The sequence below is a fragment of the Mirounga angustirostris genome, unplaced genomic scaffold (genome assembly GCF_029215605.1).
Source record: "Mirounga angustirostris isolate CCGP_5_RB_7025 unplaced genomic scaffold, mMirAng1.0.hap1 SCAF_8, whole genome shotgun sequence".
NCBI classification, from domain to species: Eukaryota; Metazoa; Chordata; class Mammalia; order Carnivora; family Phocidae; genus Mirounga; species Mirounga angustirostris.
This window is the reverse complement of record NW_026991716.1, coordinates 40079222-40096710: the sequence shown is the minus strand read 5'-3', so window position 1 is coordinate 40096710 and position 17489 is coordinate 40079222. Positions and strand designations below refer to the sequence as shown.

Genomic DNA, 17489 nt, shown 5'->3' with positions numbered 1-17489 from the left:
GCAATTGCTGGGTCAGAGGCCTCACACTTTAACTGAATAGGAAACCTTTCTTTTTTTCACTCTGGCACTGGCCTGGAAAGATGACATCATCGGTGTCTCTCAGGCCATTGTGGAGGGAGGTAAACTTGGCCTTTCAGACTGCTGGACTTGTCATCCAAAACTCCTATCTATCCATTCACCGTGCCACCTTGGTGGAAGAGGTTTGTGCCCTGACCAGGCTTGTCCTTTGTCTTTGTGGTTAGCACTCTCCTTGGGCCTGTGAATGTTTCGGTGGCTGGGACATAGCCAGGCAATGCCTCTTAGGGTATCTCACCTCACTGTGCCCCCAGCTTTTTATAAGTGAAATCAGACATGATTGGTTGACCCCCCTGGATTTACATCTTCGAGTTAGAAAAGACCTACTAGGAGGCATTCACAACTCAGGATTTGCTTCCTTTGGCAGAGCCATACTTCCCTGGTTAGGAGGAAATATAAATAAGAATATGATCAAGGGCATCTGGGTGGCTCAGTCTGTTAAGCGTCTGCCTTCGGCTCAGGTCATGATCTCGGGGTCCTGGGATCGAGCCCCGCATCGGGCTCCCTGCTCGGGCGGGAAGCCTGCTTCTCCCTCTCCCTCTGCCCCTCCCCCTGCTCATGCTCTCTCTTACTCTCTCTCTCAAATAAATAAAATCTTAAAAAAGGAGAATATGATCAGAAACCTTTCCTTGACTCTTACAGATACCCACAGACTCTGTCACTAAGACAATAGCTGCCCAACAAAGATCCTTCCAGCTCTCCAGCCAAAATTGTTCTTTATAATCAGATAGGCTCTGATTATCTTTTAGCTGAGCAAAGATGTGTCTGCGGCACCACCTGCATGGATTAACCCTTCTGGGGAAGTTGGAACTCAACTGTACAGGATCACTGAGCAAGCCACTGGGCTTAAAACGGTGACTCTTTCAGCGGGGTCTAGCTTTGTCTTACTTGATTCTGATTGGTTTGGGTCTTGGAGACAAGGGCTCTGAAGTGCACTCCAGAGGTCAGGGACTATCCTGTTTGTAATAGGCACAATAATCTCCCTGGTGCATTTTCCTCCCTCAAAAGCTTTAAATGCATGTTCGCCGCTGCTAACCACCAGGCATGTGATCTCCTGAAGACTGGACTGCCAGAAAAAGAATGAAGAGGACAACTGACTTAAAAATTAGGAACTTTGGGACCCCTGGTTGACTCAGTCGGTAGAGTATGCAACTTTTTTTTTTTTTTTTTAAGCATGCGACTCTTGATGTCTGGGTTGTGAGTTCAAGCCCCATGTTGGGTGTAGGGATTACTTAAAAACAATTGTGAACCTGAAGTTGTAACCTGTGACTAACCATAGTCGTAGAATGCCTTACATTTTGATCACCTGTCTCAGTTAAGCTTAGAATCTAATCAAAAGGGAGATGTTGCTGAAAAGAAAACCACAGGCCCCACATAGAGTCACTTATGTTAAGGCCCCACATCAGCAAACCAAGACTTAATACCTAACCTAATTGTTGTTTCAATCCTCCCAGAAATGTGACCTCTAACCAGTCAACCTGGAAGTCCCTGGGCAGCACTAGGAAATTTACAGATAGACCCCTCCTGTGCCCCTTAGGAGGGAGACCTTACCTAAAACAACACCCTCTTTGCTGATAATCCCCTCCCCTCCCCCTCCTCTCTGCATTTACAAATCCTTCTTTTTCTTTTTCTACAAACCTTTCTGTTTGCTAGGTGGGATGCTGCCCAATGCAGGAACTGTTCAATAAAGCCAATTTGATTTTTTTTTTAAAGATTTTATTTATTTAATTGAGAGAGAGAGAGAGAGCACAAGTGGGGGGGAGGGATAGAGGGAGAAGCAGGCTTCCCGCTGAGGAGGGAGCCTGATGCGGGGATCATGACCTGAGCCGAAGGCAGATGCTTAACCAGGCAGATGCTTAACCGACTGAGCCACCCAGGTGCCCGCTAATTTGATTTTTTAAATTACTCAGTAAAATTTTTATTGTTTAACATCGCCAGTCCACAGGTGAGAAAAAGGAGACTGTCAGAGAAGTAAAATAACTTGCCCAAAACAACCCAGACAGAAGTTGGCAGCATCTTGCGTTAGGGCAAGGAACAAGAGGTGGGGTCAGCATCTTGCTGGGCTTCCCAGAACCCAGTGGGACTGCCCAGGACCTCTCAAAAGTTCAAAGGACCTGCTAGTTTCCGGGCCTCCCCAGATGATCCCTGCCCTGCCCCCAGGGAACATTTCTTTGCTCCTTAGAGAGCAGCTCTGTGGGGAAAAGGTGGCAGAAGGTGGGGCGGAGGAACCACTCTTGAAGAGGCTCCCGAAGAGAGTGTGACTTCTCAGACAGAATTTGTCGAGGGCAGAGGAAGGAAGAGGGAGGTGGCCGGCGGAGATGATTTCTGGGAGGCAGTGGGAGCGGCAGGGGAGGGAGAGGCTGGCTGACTCAGTTTCATCTTTGGGGCCACAGAGGAGGCAGGGGGCAGGGATGGTGCAGAGAATCAGTCACCAGACTTGGGTGGGGGGGATCGGAATCCCAGCCCCCAGCTAAGCATAAGAGGGGTGGGTTGGTGTCCTGCAAATGGAAGGAAACCTCGGAGCAAGGCTGCAGGAGGAACTCGAAGCCAGCCCTGCCTCGCCCCGCCCTGCCCCTCTCTTCCCCTCCCCAGGACAAATGTGCACACACACGCAGGAAGGATCTAGATGTATTTAAGGTCAACAGGTCCCTAAGCTAAGAGGATTTAGAGGCTGTCTCTGGCCAAGAGGCTAAACAGCTTGCACGCACAGGACCCATTGTATAGGCCGGAGAGACCAGAGGGGAAGCCATGGAAAGATCTGGAAGGATAGGCGATATGCAGTTGAGGGGCTGCCGTAGGTGGTCTGGGCTTCTCACTGCAGCGAGAGGCTGGGGGAGGGGGATCTGGGGGTAGAGACTCCAAGGTCCAGAACTGGGGGACCGAGGGTCCCTTGATCCTTTCTGGGAGGGCAGTAGTTTGGCAGGCAGCAAGTCTCTAACAATAAAAATGATTTGAGGGCGCCCGGGTGGCTCAGTCGGTTGAGCGACTGCCTCCGGCTCAGGTCATGATCCCAGGGTCCTGGGATCGAGTCCCACATCGGGCTCCCTGCTCTGCGGGAAGCCTGCTTCTCCCTCTCCCACTCCCCCTGCTTGTGTTCCCTCTCTCGCTGTGTCTCTCTCTGTCAAATAAATAAAATCTTTAAAAAAAAAAAAATAAATAAATAAATAAAAATAAAAATGATTTGAACCAGAACGCCTTCTATGCAGGCAGGAACTCACCTGTGGCCACAGTCCTCAGCCCTCCTGGCCTCACACCCAGGAGGGTCCGTTCATTTCTATGATCTGCTAGCTGGTGGGGGTGATGGATTTTTGACCTTTGAGACACCTGCATTGTCACCTTTGGAGACCCCAGGGGAGGAGAGAGGAGGCTAGGGCCCTATGGGCCCCTAACTTTGCCCAGTGCGGTCTCCTCCCATGCTGCTCCTTGGTACCCTGCTCAGTACAGTCCGCCGGGAGGGACTGCTGTGCCTTTAGCATCCCTCGTGCCGCACATAAATGTCAACAGCGCCCTCTAGTCTTTGTAACAGTCACACATTCTTCCCTGGAAGTAGGGTGACACCCTGAGAGCTAGTGGGGCCCCTCTTTGGGGCTGGGGAAGTGATTTCCACCCCCGCCAGAATTTTCTTGGCATAGAAACACGGGACATGGAAGCCAGCGGCATGGGCTGTTTATTATAACGCCCCCAAGTGAGGCAGAGAAGAGAGGGGCTGGGCCAGGAGGCCAGTGAGCGGGAGGGTGTGAGCAGGAAAGTGTGGAGAGCCTCCACAGCCACTGCGGAAGTGACACTTAATCTCGGGAAAATATACTCAGAGAGAGAGAGAGAGAGACACGGGGGAATCCAGCCACCAGAAGCAGGCTGGGGAAAAAGAGAAACACGTTGGGCTGGGAGGGTGGCGATGGGAGGGTGGCGATGGAGGAAGCTCAGCATCCGGGGCCCGGGTGCTACTAGCTGGAGCCCATTCCATCAGCAGAGACCGCAGAGCCGAGCGCAGCAAAGAAGGCCCTGCTCTGGGGCCAGAAGCCCCACACTGGTGGTGGTGGTGATGGGAGCCAGGCTCCTGGAGCTCCTCTATCCCCACATGGTTGTCTGCAGCCACTGTGGGGAGAAAAGAAGCAGATCCAAGGATGGGGGGGGTGGGCAGGATGGCTGGGGGAGCCGTGAGTGGGAGTGCCAGAAAATCCCTTCCATGTACCTGGGTCAGATTCAGGTGAATATAGCCAGTATTCTTGGGGTCCATGGACAGAAAGTAAGCTGTTTCGGAAAGGAGGCAAGGGGAGCGGTTTGGGAGCTGAGTCTGTGGTCTGCAAGACCCACTCCCAAAGAGGCAGGATGTCAGAAAGGGCGTAAGAAGCTGTCCCTTGCTGCTTCTCAGCTCACCCTCAACCCCGGAAAGACTTAAGGATAACACCTCATGGTCTTGCTAGGAGCCATATGCTAAGTGTCGCCATATGCGAACCCCTGTGTTCTGGACCCCCATCCTAGGAGGTCAATACTGTTGTTGTCCACATTTTATTTTTTATTTATTTATTTTTAAAGATTTTATTTATTTGTTTGACAGAGAGAGACACAGCGAGAGAGGGGAACACAAGCAGGGGGAGTGGGAGAGGGAGAAGCAGGCTTTCCGCCGCGCAGGGAGCCCGATGTGGGGCTCGATCCCAGGACCCTGAGATCATGACCTGAGTCGAAGGCAGACGCTGAACGACTGAGCCACCCAGGCGCCCCTGTTGCCCACATTTTATAGATGAGAACAGAGGACAGAGCCACAGAGAGATAAATGACTTGCTCAAGGCACAGAGCCAACAAGTGGTGGAGCTGGGATTTGAACCCAGATCATCTGTGCTCTTAAGGGGGCGTGGTTTGGGAGCAGAGTGCTCCTCATGTGGGTGTGTGGGAGGCTGCCCTGGTCCTTAGCCCAGGGTGGGGAGTGGGCAGATGACTGACTCACTGAACATGGCCTTCAGCCTCAGGAAGCAGCTGATGAAGCTGTCAAAATCCACGATCATGTCGTCGTTTGCGTACCTGGCCACCAGCACCTGCGACACCTTGTTATTCAGCTTGATGCCTGGGAGAGAGAGGAGTGCGGACGGGGAGTCCAGCCCTCTGGCCACTGCTTCCTCCCTCCCTGCCCCCAAACCCTCTCCTGACCCCCTGCTAACCTGCTTTTTCGATTGCCAAGCGCATCTCATAGGAGTTCAAGCTGCCTGAGTGGTCCTCGTCACACTCTCGGAAGATGTCCTGAAGGGACAGACAGATGAGGCAGGGCCGTGTGCATAGGGTGGTGGTTGAAATAATGAAATGCTTTCGTACAGTTAACCTACAAGGGCTACCCAAGACCCAGGGCTGCCTACCCTGGCCCACTCCCTGAGTGCCCAGTATTCCTGTCATCTAGTGACTGTAGGGGACGTCTGGCAAGGGAGCGGGTTGGAAACTGAGTCAGTAGTCGGAAAGACCCACTCCCAACTGGGCCTTCCGCATGTACCCTTTAAGCGGGCTGATGCCTGGACTGTACTGATTGTTAACTATTTTGGCCAGCTAATACACAAACACTTGCACAGATCCTGTCCTGTCCTGTGCATGTGTGTGTCTAGTCGGGGGCTCCCGTTCTAGCATCATCCTTACTAATCCCCATCACTCTTGAGGACCGCCCTCTCTGCCCACCATAAACTGTCCTTTCAAATTTTTTTTTTTACCGTCCATTTCTTGATTTTTTTCCACAGGATCTGGAACTCGGGAAGCCCCAGCTTGCCAGAGCCATCTTTCTGGGGGGTGGTCAAGGATGTCAGAGGAGGGAGCGTGAAGAGAGTATCTTGGGGTCAGGGAAGCAGAGGGGCTCACTGAGTGGGGGGCTGTGTGAGACCAGGGATTCCTGTGTGGTCACTATGTTAACAGCCAGAATGGCATCTTTTGCTACCTTAGAGTCTAATCCCCAGCAGGAAGGAGGGCATGGCTGGCCAGAGAGGTGGCCACCTCTGGGGGCCAGGCTTGGGGTGGGGGTCAGGGGTGGGAGAGCACTGGACAAGAAGATACATCCATGAGGTTGACCATACAGCGGCACACGTCTAGGCCGAAGCCCGTGGTCCTGAAGTTTCTGACTGTGAGGGAGGGAAGGGGCGGGAAGACAGAAGGAGTGAGTGGGGCATTGTGGGGGATGCAGGGAATGGTCGAGGTGGGGCAGAAGCTGTAGGGGAAAGGTTGTGAGTGGCAGGGGGCAGGGGGAGGGTTGGAAGACTCACGTTTGGTGACCACCTTGTTGAGCAACTTCTGTAGCTCATACATGCCGATCTCCTTGCCCTAGGAAGGGGGACCGTCAATCTCTTCTCTGGCACCTTCACCCTGGCCACCTCCTTTGGGCACCCAGCCCTCAGCCTCTCACCTCTCCTCCTGCCACTATCTCAAACAAGTGTATGAAGTCCTGATCTATGTCCTTCTCAGAGAATTTCTCCTGCAGGGAAAGGAGTGAGAAGGGGACCCAGTCCCGAAAGTTCCTTCACACTCCCCAGATGCTTCCTCTGATCCCTCCACCCCACAGCCTCCCCTCACCTCTTGGAGTAGCTCAGCATAGTTGGCTTCATCCAGTTCCCTGAGCAAAAGTGGAGGAAGTCTTGGGAGTTATCCGGGATCAGGGAGACAGGGATTTTAGTGGGGTGGTTGTGAGATCATGTCATGTATCTGAAGCAACGTGGAACAGGCTGCATGGGATCTGGGTTCTGATTCTGGTTTGCTCCCAACTGGGACTCCCCGTCCTTGTGCCTCAGTTTCCCTGACTTAAAAGAGAGGTAGATTTGGGGAGGACCCGATGACTGCTCCCTAAGCGTGTCATCCTACAGCTCTTGGGCAGGTGGCCTTGGAGCAGTGAGGCAGGGCTTCTCACCAGGACTCGCTGTGCTTCTCTGTGAAGACCCGAAGCAGGAAGTCAGCATCCCTGTGTGGCTCAAAGGTGGAGGGAATGATGACATACTCCCCCGGAGGCAGCCGGAGATGGCTGCTCACCTCACGTGAGTTAGTAAAGATCTCTGAGAAGCCATGGTCCTGATACTTTATGAAGAAGTCCTTCTTCAAGCGAATATCCTGGATGTTCTGAAACTATATGTGCCTTGGAGGTGGGTACAGGGCTGGCATGGGAGGGTAAGGCGAGAGGGACCCCGAAAGTGAAGCCTGGCTGGGCAAGGGTTGCGGGAGGTGTCACCACAAACTGACCAGTCCTGGACACCACCCACCTGGCAGGTAACCCCAGTATGATCTCCTGCCCCAACTCCCACCTGGGGCCCTAGGGCACTGGAATCCTAACCCAGCGGCCCTGAGAGCCCTTGGCTGAATTCCACCCTTTGCCCATCCACATGCAGCCAGAGGTGGGGTAGCGCCTGCCCAGAATCAAGCCCCACATCTTCTGTACCTCTTTTGGGACCTAGGAAGAGAAGAGAGAGGGAAGTCAGAGCCCCAGGATGGTGAAGGGGCTCAGGCCTGTACAAGCCAGGTACTGTGTGTGTGTGTGTGTGTGTGTGTTGGGGGGTGTTAAGGGCCCTGGGACACTGGTGGCAGGGTGGGGCATGGGCTCGAATAGCTAAAAGTCCTAGCATTAATATTGATAGTCCCTAAGTTTGGGAGAGCAAAGTACAGTTTATACAAAGTTTTGCCAGTGGGGGGACATTTCTACCACGGCAGGTTAAGGACAAGAAACCGAATCCCAAGAGGTGAGGTAACGTGCTCAACGTCACACTGCTAAAAATCAGCTGGGATGAAAATCTAGGAGAGCATTTTCCTGAACGTGAGCATTTTCCATGGAACATTCCTATCCTGCAGGAAGGTAATAGGTGATTACCGAAATGGAGCGTAAAACATAGTTCTGTAAAATAATTCTGTAAAAAGGTGGGTTAGAGGGGCGCCTGGGTGGCTCGGTCGTTAAGCGTCTGCCTTCGGCTCAGGTCATGATCCCAGGGTCCTGGGATCGAGCCCCGCATCGGGCTCCCTGCTCAGCGGGAAGCCTGCTTCTCCCTCTCCCACTCCCCCTGCTTGTGTTCCCTCTCTCGCTGTGTCTCTCTGTGTCAAATAAATAAATAAATTCTTAAAAAAAAAAAAAAGGTGGGTTAGACCAAGTGGGTTAGACCCATTAGTTCTGTAAAAAGGTGGGGTAGACCAAGATAAATATGTTGTTCTCCTCTAGAGATAACCAGAGCCTTTAACACGTTGATGCCCTGCAGAGCTCAGGGTGGGAAGTAGAGAATATAACCTTTCCTGAAGGACCACATCTAACCTTGGAAATATCTTGAGGCATGTCTGGTGTCTGTTAACCTGGTGGGCTCCCAGCCTAGAAGGAGGGCAAGACTTGTGTCTATGTTTGTTCACTACTGACCCAGTGGAGAGTGGACTGGGGCCTGGCACACAGCAGGGGCTCCATAACTATTTGAACAAATGGTCATTTATAAGATTTTGCAAAGCACGATTTTGGAAACATTGCCAGGGATTTCTCTTGGCTGCTGGAGTCAATGCTCTGTGTGGGGGTATCTGGGCGGGGAGACTTGGGGATGGTGTGGAGAAGTCTCAGAGCGTCTGGGAATCAGGACACAGGCTCTGTTTCTGAGCCTTGGGTGTGTGAACTTGGGCAAGTAACCCCACCTCCCTGGTGCTCCATCTCCTTCCTCTTCCTGGAAGGCCTTCCTATTCGTAAGGCCTTCGGAAGGGTGTTGCAGGGGTGAGGCCAGGCAAGGGAGCAAGAGACTGGCTGGGGGACCTGCTGGAGTGCCCACCATGTAGATGACAAAGCCAATGGTCTGCAGCTGGGCTCCTTGGGGCCGCGCCCGTCGCCAGTTCTTCTGCATCAGGGCCACCAGGCAGGTGCAGACGGCTTGGTCGTCCTCTGGGTCGTCGTCGTCGTCCTCCTCGGGGAGAGAGATCCTAAACTGGGGGTTGCTCCAGAACGTGTCTGTGGAGGAAGCAGGTCAGCAGGGCCCTGCCCTTCCCCGGGGTGGACGGGCTTCCCAGCCCCGGGGCCTGCCTCCTCGACGGGGCCCGGCGGGATCTGGGGGGGCCCCAACGTCCTGCACGGTGGGCCCTGGGTCCCGTCACCCACCAAGGTGGTTCCTGCAGCCCCCCGCAGTGCTGCCACGTCGCCAGCTGCCCTCATAGAAGGTGGTGTGCCAGGAACTCTTGTGGTCCCCCGCGAGGGCATCGGGCGTCAGGTTGCAGATCTCCAGCAGCGTGAAGTTGTCCAGGAAGTCCTCGTAGGACATCCTGCGGTGCGGGGGCAGGGGCGGGGTGACGGCTGGAGCCTGCGGCATCCCCACACCCATAGCTCCCCTCCTACCCCCCCAGGAGCCTCTCCATCAAAGGCACAGGTGCGAGGGTGGCGAGGAAAGGAAGGGACGGGGCATGGGGGCAGAGGAAGCCCCCCGCCCCCCTCCCTGCCCCGAGCTGCACTGACCAGAACTCCCCGTCCTCCTTCCTGAGCAGGAGCTGCTTCTGGACGTCGGGTGCCACGTTTTCCCACTCCCTGGCGCTGGAGCAGAGACAGGCGGTGGAGGGAGAGGGGCGGGGCTCAGGAGGCATTTTGGTCCTCCCCAAGGGATTCCCCCACCCCTGCCTGTGAGGGTCCTGAGTTAGATGGAGAATCTGGTGGGTGGCACTGCCTCGCTCGTGGGCCTGCTGGGCGCTCTGCCCCTCACCGGACAGTGCTGGTCAGGGGCGCTTACTTGTCACTCCAGGCTCCGTTCCACTCGATCCGGCCCCAGGGATTCCGGACCCGAATCAGGGTCTCTGTCCTGCCTTGGTACGAGACCTGGTGGGAGGGGTGTGGCCAAAGGTCAGGGGCCTCAGGCAGGAGGGATTCCCCGGGGCTCCTTTGCTCAGGATAGCATGCGGTTGGCAGACTCACGTCCTGGAGGCCGGTCACGGAGTAAGCATGCCCCCTCACCAGCATCTTCTGGGTCAAAGTCTCCAACTCGGTATCGCTGGTGACCTACAGAACAGAGAAGGAGAGGAATTCAGGATCTGGTCAGAGGCACTGGGGCCCCCGAAGAGATGTGAGCACTCTCGGGGTTCACTTTTTTTTATTTTTATTTTTTTAAAGAGTTTATTTATTCATTTGAGACACAGAGATATATATAGAGAGAGAGCATGAGCAGTGGGAGAAGCAGAGGGAGAGGGAGAAGCAGACTCCCCGCTGAGCCAGGAGCCCGATGTGGGGCTCGATCCCAGGACTCTGGGATCATGACCTGAGCCGAAGGCAGACGCTTAACCATCTGAGCCACCCAGGCGCCCCTCGGGGTTCACTTTTTAAGATTTTATTTATTTATTTGAGAGAAAGAGAGAGAGAGAGCATGAGCAGAGGGGAGGGGCAGAGGGAGAGGGAGAAGCAGACTCCCCGCTGAGCCAGGAGCCCGATGTGGGGCTCGATCCCAGGACCCCGGGATCATGACCTGAGCCGAAGGCAGATGCTTAACCAACTGAGCCACCCAGGCGCCCTGGGGTTCACTTTTGTTTTTTGTTTTTTGTTTTTTAAATTAAACCTGGTATTTGCAAATAATTGTAGATTCCCATGCAGTTATAAGAAATAATCCAGGGAGGGGCGCCTGGCTGGCTCGGCCAGTAGAGTGGGCAACTCTTGGTCTTGGGGTCATGAGTTCAAGCCCTGCATTGGGCATGGAGCCTACGGAAAACAAGAAAAAATCCAGAAAGATCCAATGCATCCCGTATCATTTCCCCCAGTGGTAACATCTCGCAAAACTGTAGTACAATAGCAATAGCAAGACTGTCATGATGTTGATGCAATCTGTCAGGCTTCTACAAATGTCCCCACTTTTGCCAGTAGTCCTTTATGTATGTTTTGTGCAATTGTACCCCATGTGTGCTCTCTGCACCACCACCACAGAACCGTCCCCACCCAGCACGGCAGGAATCCCCCGGGCTACCCTCTGATAACCAGGCCCGCCTCCTCTTGCTGTCGTCTTCCCTGACCTCTCACAACTGCTAATCAGTTCTCCACTTTCATTTTCTTTTTATTTTATTATTTTTTAAGATTTTATTTATTCACGCCAGAGCTAGAGAACACGTGCGTAACTGGGGGTGAGGGAGGGGGCAGAGGGAGAGAGTCTTCAGGTAGACCCCCCACCCCCGCCGAGTGCAGAGCCTGAGGCAGACAGATCCCAGGATCTGAGATCTTGACCTGAGCTGAAGTTAAGAGTCAGACACTCAGCCGATGGAGTCACCCAGGCGCCCCTGTTCTCCATTTTTAAAAAAGTTTGTCATTTCGGGGCACCTGGCCGGCTCAGATGGTGGAGTGTGCCACTCTTGATCTCAGGGTTGTAAATTTGAACCCCATGTTGGGTGCAGAGATTACTTAAAAATAAAATCTTAAAAGGGGCACCTGGGTGGCTCAGCCGATTAAGCGTCTCTTGACTTCGGCTCAGGTCATGATCTCAGGGTGGTGAGATTGAGCTCCAGTCGGGCTCTGTGATGAGTGCGGAGCCCGCTTGGGATTCTCTCTCTCCCTCTCTCTCTGCCCCTCCACCCCCAGCCCCAGCCCCCACTCGCACACGCGCTCTCTCTCTCTATTTGTGTATCTCTTAAAAAAAATACAAAATAAAATAAAATCTTAAAATAATTTTATCATGTCAAGACTGTCAGGGAAATGGAACTCTTTGGTTTTTTCATTCAGCTTAATTCCCTTGGGATTCATCCAAGTAGTTGCGTGTATCAATAGTTCATTTCCTTTTATTGCTGAGTCATGTCCCACGGCATATATGCACCACAGTTTAATGAGTCACTCACTGAAGACATCTAGACTGTTCCCAGTTTTTGGCTACTATGAATAAAGCCCCTGTGAACATTTGTGTGCGGGCTTTTGTGTGGACATAAGTCTTCATTTCTCTGGGATAAAAGCCCAAGAATGCAACTGCAGGGTCATATGGTTGCGCTCTGGGTTCATTTATTTATTTGAATAAATATTTATTTGCTGGGCGTCTACTTCATGCCAAGCAGCACCCTAAGTCCTGGGATCCAGCAGTGAATGAGAGAAGTCACTGCCCTCACTGACTGAAACAGCCGGGAGAAGACAGGTTGTGAATAACAATACTGATAAGTAAGACCATGACTGAGCACCATGAATGCTGAAGGGAAAATAAAAAACAAAGAGCAAATGAGGTTAGGAGCAACTGATTTAGATTGGGAGGTAGAGAAGAGAAGCCTGAGGAAGGGGCATTTGAGCTGAGATGTGAATGAGGAGGAGCTAGTAGTCATGCAGCTCTCTGGGGAAAGAACCTTCTAGGTGAAAGCCACAGCAGGTACAAAGGCCCTGAGGCAGGACCAAGTATGGCTTACTTCGATGGAGCAGCCCATGAGGGAGGATCGCCCGACGGCCTTCCTAAGCATCCTCAGCAGGTTCCGAGGGGGCTTCTGGAGTTGGAGGCTATAGGTCACGCCCCCCGTGAAGTCCTCAAAGCCCTCCACGGTGTTGCCCCCCGACAGTGCTTCATAGGACCCATTCAGCCTGTGGGCACAGAGAGGGCACTTTTGCGCCCTGGGATAGACAGTTCAGCTTGGACATGGGAGGGCGTGGGGAGGGAAGGAAGGGATGCCCTGACCTCCCTCTGCCTTTTCCCCTGATTCCAGCTGCCCCCCTAGCTGTCAGGGCAGGCTTGGAGGCAAGCCCAGCTTGGGGCACTCACTTGGCATATGCCTTCTCCAGCAGGGCACTCCAGAACTCAGTGCGCTCAGCGGAATGCACGAACACCAGCTTGCCGTTCTTGGTGGGCAGCCGGTCGTCCACCACCACGTCCACCCACTGCCCAAACTGCCAAATCTGTGGGCGGCAAGGTGGACCTCAGTGGGGCTTAGGGCATCTGTGTGGCGCAGGCCTTCCTCCAAGCACATGCGTGCACACATGCGCCACACCCCCTCCCACGAGCACACCTACCCACCCCTGCATGCGCACACACACTCCTTGTGTAAGAGCTGTGTTATGCGAGCACCTCCTGGTGGCCAGGATCAGCCACACGCCCGCGGCAGAGCGCCCACTCCCCAGAACGGCCAAGGCGTGGGTGAGAGGCAATGAAAAGCCTGAACCTTGCCCCCAGCCTCAACTCCAGTTTCTGCGAGGGCCTCCGGAGGGACACCACCCACTTTTGACCTTGGCTGGGCTTTAGGATTTCTGAGGTTTTATTATTTTTTTTTAATTTTATTTATTTATTTGAGACAGAGAGAATGAGAGACAGAGAGCATGAGAGGGAGGAGGGTCAGAGGGAGAAGCAGACTCCCTGCCGAGCAGGGAGCCCCATGCGGGACTCGATCCCGGGACTCCAGGATCATGACCTGAGCCGAAGGCAGTCGCTTAACCAACTGAACCACCCAGGCGCCCGGATTTCTGAGGTTTTAAAAAACTCTTGTGATTCTAAGAAATAGTTTTGTGATGTGGGGAATTTGTCCATGGCACTAAACTTAAAGAGCAGATTACAAAAATTATGTGACCCTGACTGACTTTTGACTCCTAATGTCATATACACACATAAACACACACACACACACACACATGCACACATTTCTACCAAGAGAAAGAGACAGAGAGACAGAGAGGGAGAGAGAGAGAGACAGAAGCAGGAGGAGAGCCGCGAACTGATAACGATTATTTTCTTTTGGGGCTTTAAAAAATTAGCTTACATGATTTCTTTAGTGAGCAGATATTTCTCTGATAATTAGACAAAAGCCCACCCTAATAAAAGTCATTTTTCAAAAAGAAAAGAAAAAAGGTAACTTCAAAGCACATATAATTCTTCTTCTTTCTCCCTCCCCTCTTTCCCTCTGTCTCTGTCTCTGTCTCTCTCACACACACACACACACACACACACACACACCACAAAACAACTCCGGCTTCCAAATCAGCCTTCACCTGAAAATGGAAAATGCCAGCGTAGTTCTTCCTGAAGCTCTGCCCCCTGGGTACCACACGGTACAGCAGTTTGGGGCACGTGGTAAGGGAGCCGATGGCAGCCAGCAGCCAGCAGTCCCCTGGAAAGACAGGAAGGGGGTTGCCTCTCCCTCCCATTTTGTGAGCCTGGGTCCCAGAATCCAAGCCCTAAAGGAGCAGGAACGGGCTCTGTGGCCCCTCCCCCACAGAGCTGCGCCTCCTCTGGCCGTCCCACTAAGGATTGTTCAGGAAGGAGTCTAGTAGGGAGAAACAGGGCTGAAGGAGCAGGCTCTGGGAGTGAGCCTCTTTACCTTTTCTATTAGGTAAGAGATTCACAAATTTGAGCCAGATGCTTCGGTTTTTGGATTTGGGGAGGAAGTATTTGGCCTTCGTCTTGCTCCTTACCCTGAGATCTGCTTTGTGGAGAGAGCCGGTTTTCTCCCATCCCTTGAACAAATCCAGTCACCTCTCCCCATGCCCCCTGCCTTCTACTTCTACTCTATGATTACATCGGTGTAGCAATCAAGACATCTCTCCCTGATGCCACCCACATCATACTGGAGACCCAAAGGGTTTAGTCCGTACCCCGGCTGGGTCCCTGGGGCTAGGCATTGATGGGGCCTAGGGGCAGTATCCCTAGGCCAAGGTCATCCATCGAAATCGCTCTCCTGGGTACCTCGGACCTTGCTGGGTGGGGCCGAGCGCAGGGTGGTACCCTGAGCGTGTTCCAGGCCAGGCTCAGGCTGAGGGCACCGGGAAAGCGTCTGTGATTACCAGTGGCCTCGTGGCTACCTGGGGTACCGTTGGGGGGGAGGCAGAGGGTGGGGGGGTGGTTAAGGACACTCCAATCCTCCATTGCCAAAAGGACACCTAACCAGGAGGAAGCCAGCTCTCCTCCTGCAGCGGCAGACGTGAGGCCTGAGGTGTCCTTGGCTTCCGCCCTGCCCACAACCTGCGCTTTTCTCTGCCACAGATACGACAGAACTCAGCCCCAGAGGAAGGCCGCCCTGGTCTTACCCCTGAAGATGCAATGAAGGGTTTGGAGGAGCCCTTCCTCGGGGGCTGAGTTGGGGCTGTCACAGGAGCCCGTGGGAGAGTGGGCCGAGGGACTTAGTGCTCCTTTATTTGATACGTGAGACGGAGCAAGTTTTGGCACCTGCAGGCGCTTTTTTTTTTTTTCCCTGTTTTGTTTTTGTTTTTTTTTTCCTGCAGGTGCTTAAAAAATAGGTCCTCAAGCTCTTTGACTCTCCCCCGCTCGGGAGGCAGAGCCTAACTCCTTCCCCTTGAACGTGGGCCAGATTCCAGGCTTGCTTCAACCAAATGGAATGTGGTGGAGGGGACCGTGTGTGTGTTCTCCTGAGGCGGTAAAAGGCATGACAGTTTCCTCTTTGTTCTCTCTCTTGGGTCACCCTGTCTGGGGGACCAGCTAGCAGGTTGTGTGGACACTCAGGCGGTCCTACGGGGAAGCCTACGAAGCAGGGAATGGAGGTCTCCCGGCCCGAGAGCGTGCCATCTTGGGAGTGGATCCTGCAGCTCCTGTGAAACCCTCAGATGAACAGGGCTCCCCCTGATATCTTGATGGCAGCCTCATGAGAGACTGAGTCAGACCCCACCTGCTCTGTTCCTTACGGATTATTGACCCACAGAAACTGAGATGATAGATGTTTGTCATTGCTTTAAATCACTAAGTCTTGGGGACAATTGATTATGTGGCGATGGGTAACTGATAGACCACCCAGCTTACTTCCAGACCCAGAGCGGCCGGCGGGGCTGGAATCACACTGGTGGGGGTGGAGCAGGGAGAATATACCTGGCAGCCTCACTACCCTCTCCTCAGAAGGGGAGGGGCAGGGAAAGAGGAGAGATTGTCTGAACCTAGGGGGCCCCAGCTCCCCAGCCTCAAAAGACACCCTGGCACTCCCCCTACCTCAGCCTTCTTCCGCGATTCACGCCCTCCTTCCACACCAGCTTTCTTGCTCCCCACTCACCAAGTACGCCTTGGCAGATGTCTGTTGGACTGATCCCGTTCACAATGAAGTGAGGATTGCTTGTGATTTGCTGCAGAGAAGGAATAAGGATTTTAGGGCGCCCGGACATCCCCCTCCTAACCTCCCTCTCACCATTTCTGGGGAATGACGTCCACCTCCAAGTTCTAGGGGAAAACATGGCACCGGAAGGGGAAGGTCACTGGACCGGCTCGGCAGAGTTGTACGATGGGACAGCCAAGGTCAGTGAGGGACTTTCCCAGGGGTTCTCTGAGAGGTTTGGCGTAAGCAGGGCCAGAACTGTCCCCAGGCCTGATCCAGGGTCAGGATAGAGGGTCGGGGGATGGGAGATTTCAAAGTGACAGGGGCCTCATGACGGACAGTCCTCCCACTCCGACAAGGCATCCACGCCTCCCCTCCCAATACCCACACCAGGCCGCTGCCAGGAGATGTTCTGCACGTTTTTGGAGCTGGGGCCCAGATCCTTGAAGCCCAGGGAACTGGGTTCGGCGGGGAAAAAGGAGTCCTCGAACAGTTCTCCCCTCCTCAGACAGGCTGCTTGCAGGTCCTCATAGTTCTGGTTATTGTAGTTCTGGGCATTGTGGTGTTGGCCCACGCCCTTGGCTCTGAGGCGGTTCTGGCTTACGTGAGCCGCCATTCCTCGATCCATGAAAATGGACTCTGCTTCACAATGAAAAGACAGATAACCCAGTTAAAAAAAGTGGACACGGGATCTGGATAGATAGTTTTTCGGAAGAAGATACACAAAGACGCTCAACACCATCAGTCACCAGGCAAATGCAAACCCACCACAATGATCCACCACTAGGATGGCTATAATAAAAAAGACTGTTAATAACAAGGGTCAGAGAGGATGTGGAGAAATTGGAACCTTCATCCACTGCTGGTGGGAATATAAAAGGGTGCAGCCACTTTGAAAAATAGCCTGGCCATCCCTCAAACAGTTAAACATAGAATCATTACCATTTGATCCAGCAATTCCACCTCTAGGTATATACCCAAGAGAAAGGAGAACGTATGTCCCTATAAAAAACTTGTACACAGGGCGCCTGGGTGGCTCAGTTGTTTAAGCGACTGCCTTCAGCTCAGGTCATGATCCTGGAGTCCCTGGATCGAGTCCCGCATCGGGCTCCCTGCCAAGCAGGGAGTCTGCTTCTCCCTCTGACCTTCCTCCTTCTCATTCTCTCTCTCTCAAATAAATAAATAAAATCTTAAAAAAAAAAAAAAAACTTGTACACAAATGTTCGTGGCATTAGTCACAATAGCCAAAAAGTGGGAAGAAACGCCAAGTTCCATCAGCTGATAAAAGAACCAGTAAGACGAGAAACATACATACAATGGAATATCATTCATACTGGAATATCATTCATACAAGAATATCATTCAAAAAGAAATGAAGTGTTGGGGGTACCTGGGTGGCTCAGTCCGTTAAGCATCTGACTCTTGATTTTGGCTCGGGTCATGGTCTCGGGTTGTGAGGGCTCTGCACTGAGCGTGGAGCCTGCTTGAGATTC

At 53.1% G+C, this 17489-nt stretch overlaps 1 protein-coding gene across 1 annotated transcript; it reads right to left on the bottom strand.

Moving 5' to 3' along the window:
- Nucleotides 1–3154: 3154 nt before the first annotated feature.
- CAPN11 (calpain 11) lies at nucleotides 3155–16705 on the bottom strand. The gene is made up of 21 exons (XM_064597658.1): nucleotides 16385–16705; nucleotides 15958–16027; nucleotides 13952–14070; nucleotides 12735–12868; nucleotides 12388–12556; nucleotides 9944–10027; nucleotides 9762–9847; nucleotides 9494–9568; nucleotides 9143–9303; nucleotides 8820–8995; nucleotides 7469–7480; nucleotides 6947–7158; nucleotides 6616–6655; nucleotides 6449–6517; nucleotides 6309–6366; nucleotides 6103–6167; nucleotides 5766–5834; nucleotides 5232–5310; nucleotides 5021–5137; nucleotides 4268–4326; nucleotides 3155–4170 (listed from the first exon to the last, which is right to left on the bottom strand). The coding sequence occupies exons 1-21, from the start codon at nucleotides 16622–16624 to the stop codon at nucleotides 4144–4146; spliced, it is 2121 nt and encodes a 706-aa protein (XP_064453728.1). The 5' UTR covers nucleotides 16625–16705; the 3' UTR covers nucleotides 3155–4143.
- Nucleotides 16706–17489: the final 784 nt, after the last annotated feature.

Excerpts from the sequence above, each read along its gene's own strand:
- CAPN11 (XM_064597658.1), bottom strand. The coding sequence starts at position 16,624 with ATGGATCGAGGAATGGCGGCTCACGTAAGCCAGAACCGCCTCAGAGCC. Across the intron at positions 9,304-9,493 it reads AAGGAGGACGGGGAGTTCTG|GATGTCCTACGAGGACTTCC; the intron begins GTCAGTGCAGCT and ends CCCGCACCGCAG. Across the intron at positions 6,367-6,448 it reads AGATAGTGGCAGGAGGAGAG|GGCAAGGAGATCGGCATGTA; the intron begins GTGAGAGGCTGA and ends CCCCCTTCCTAG.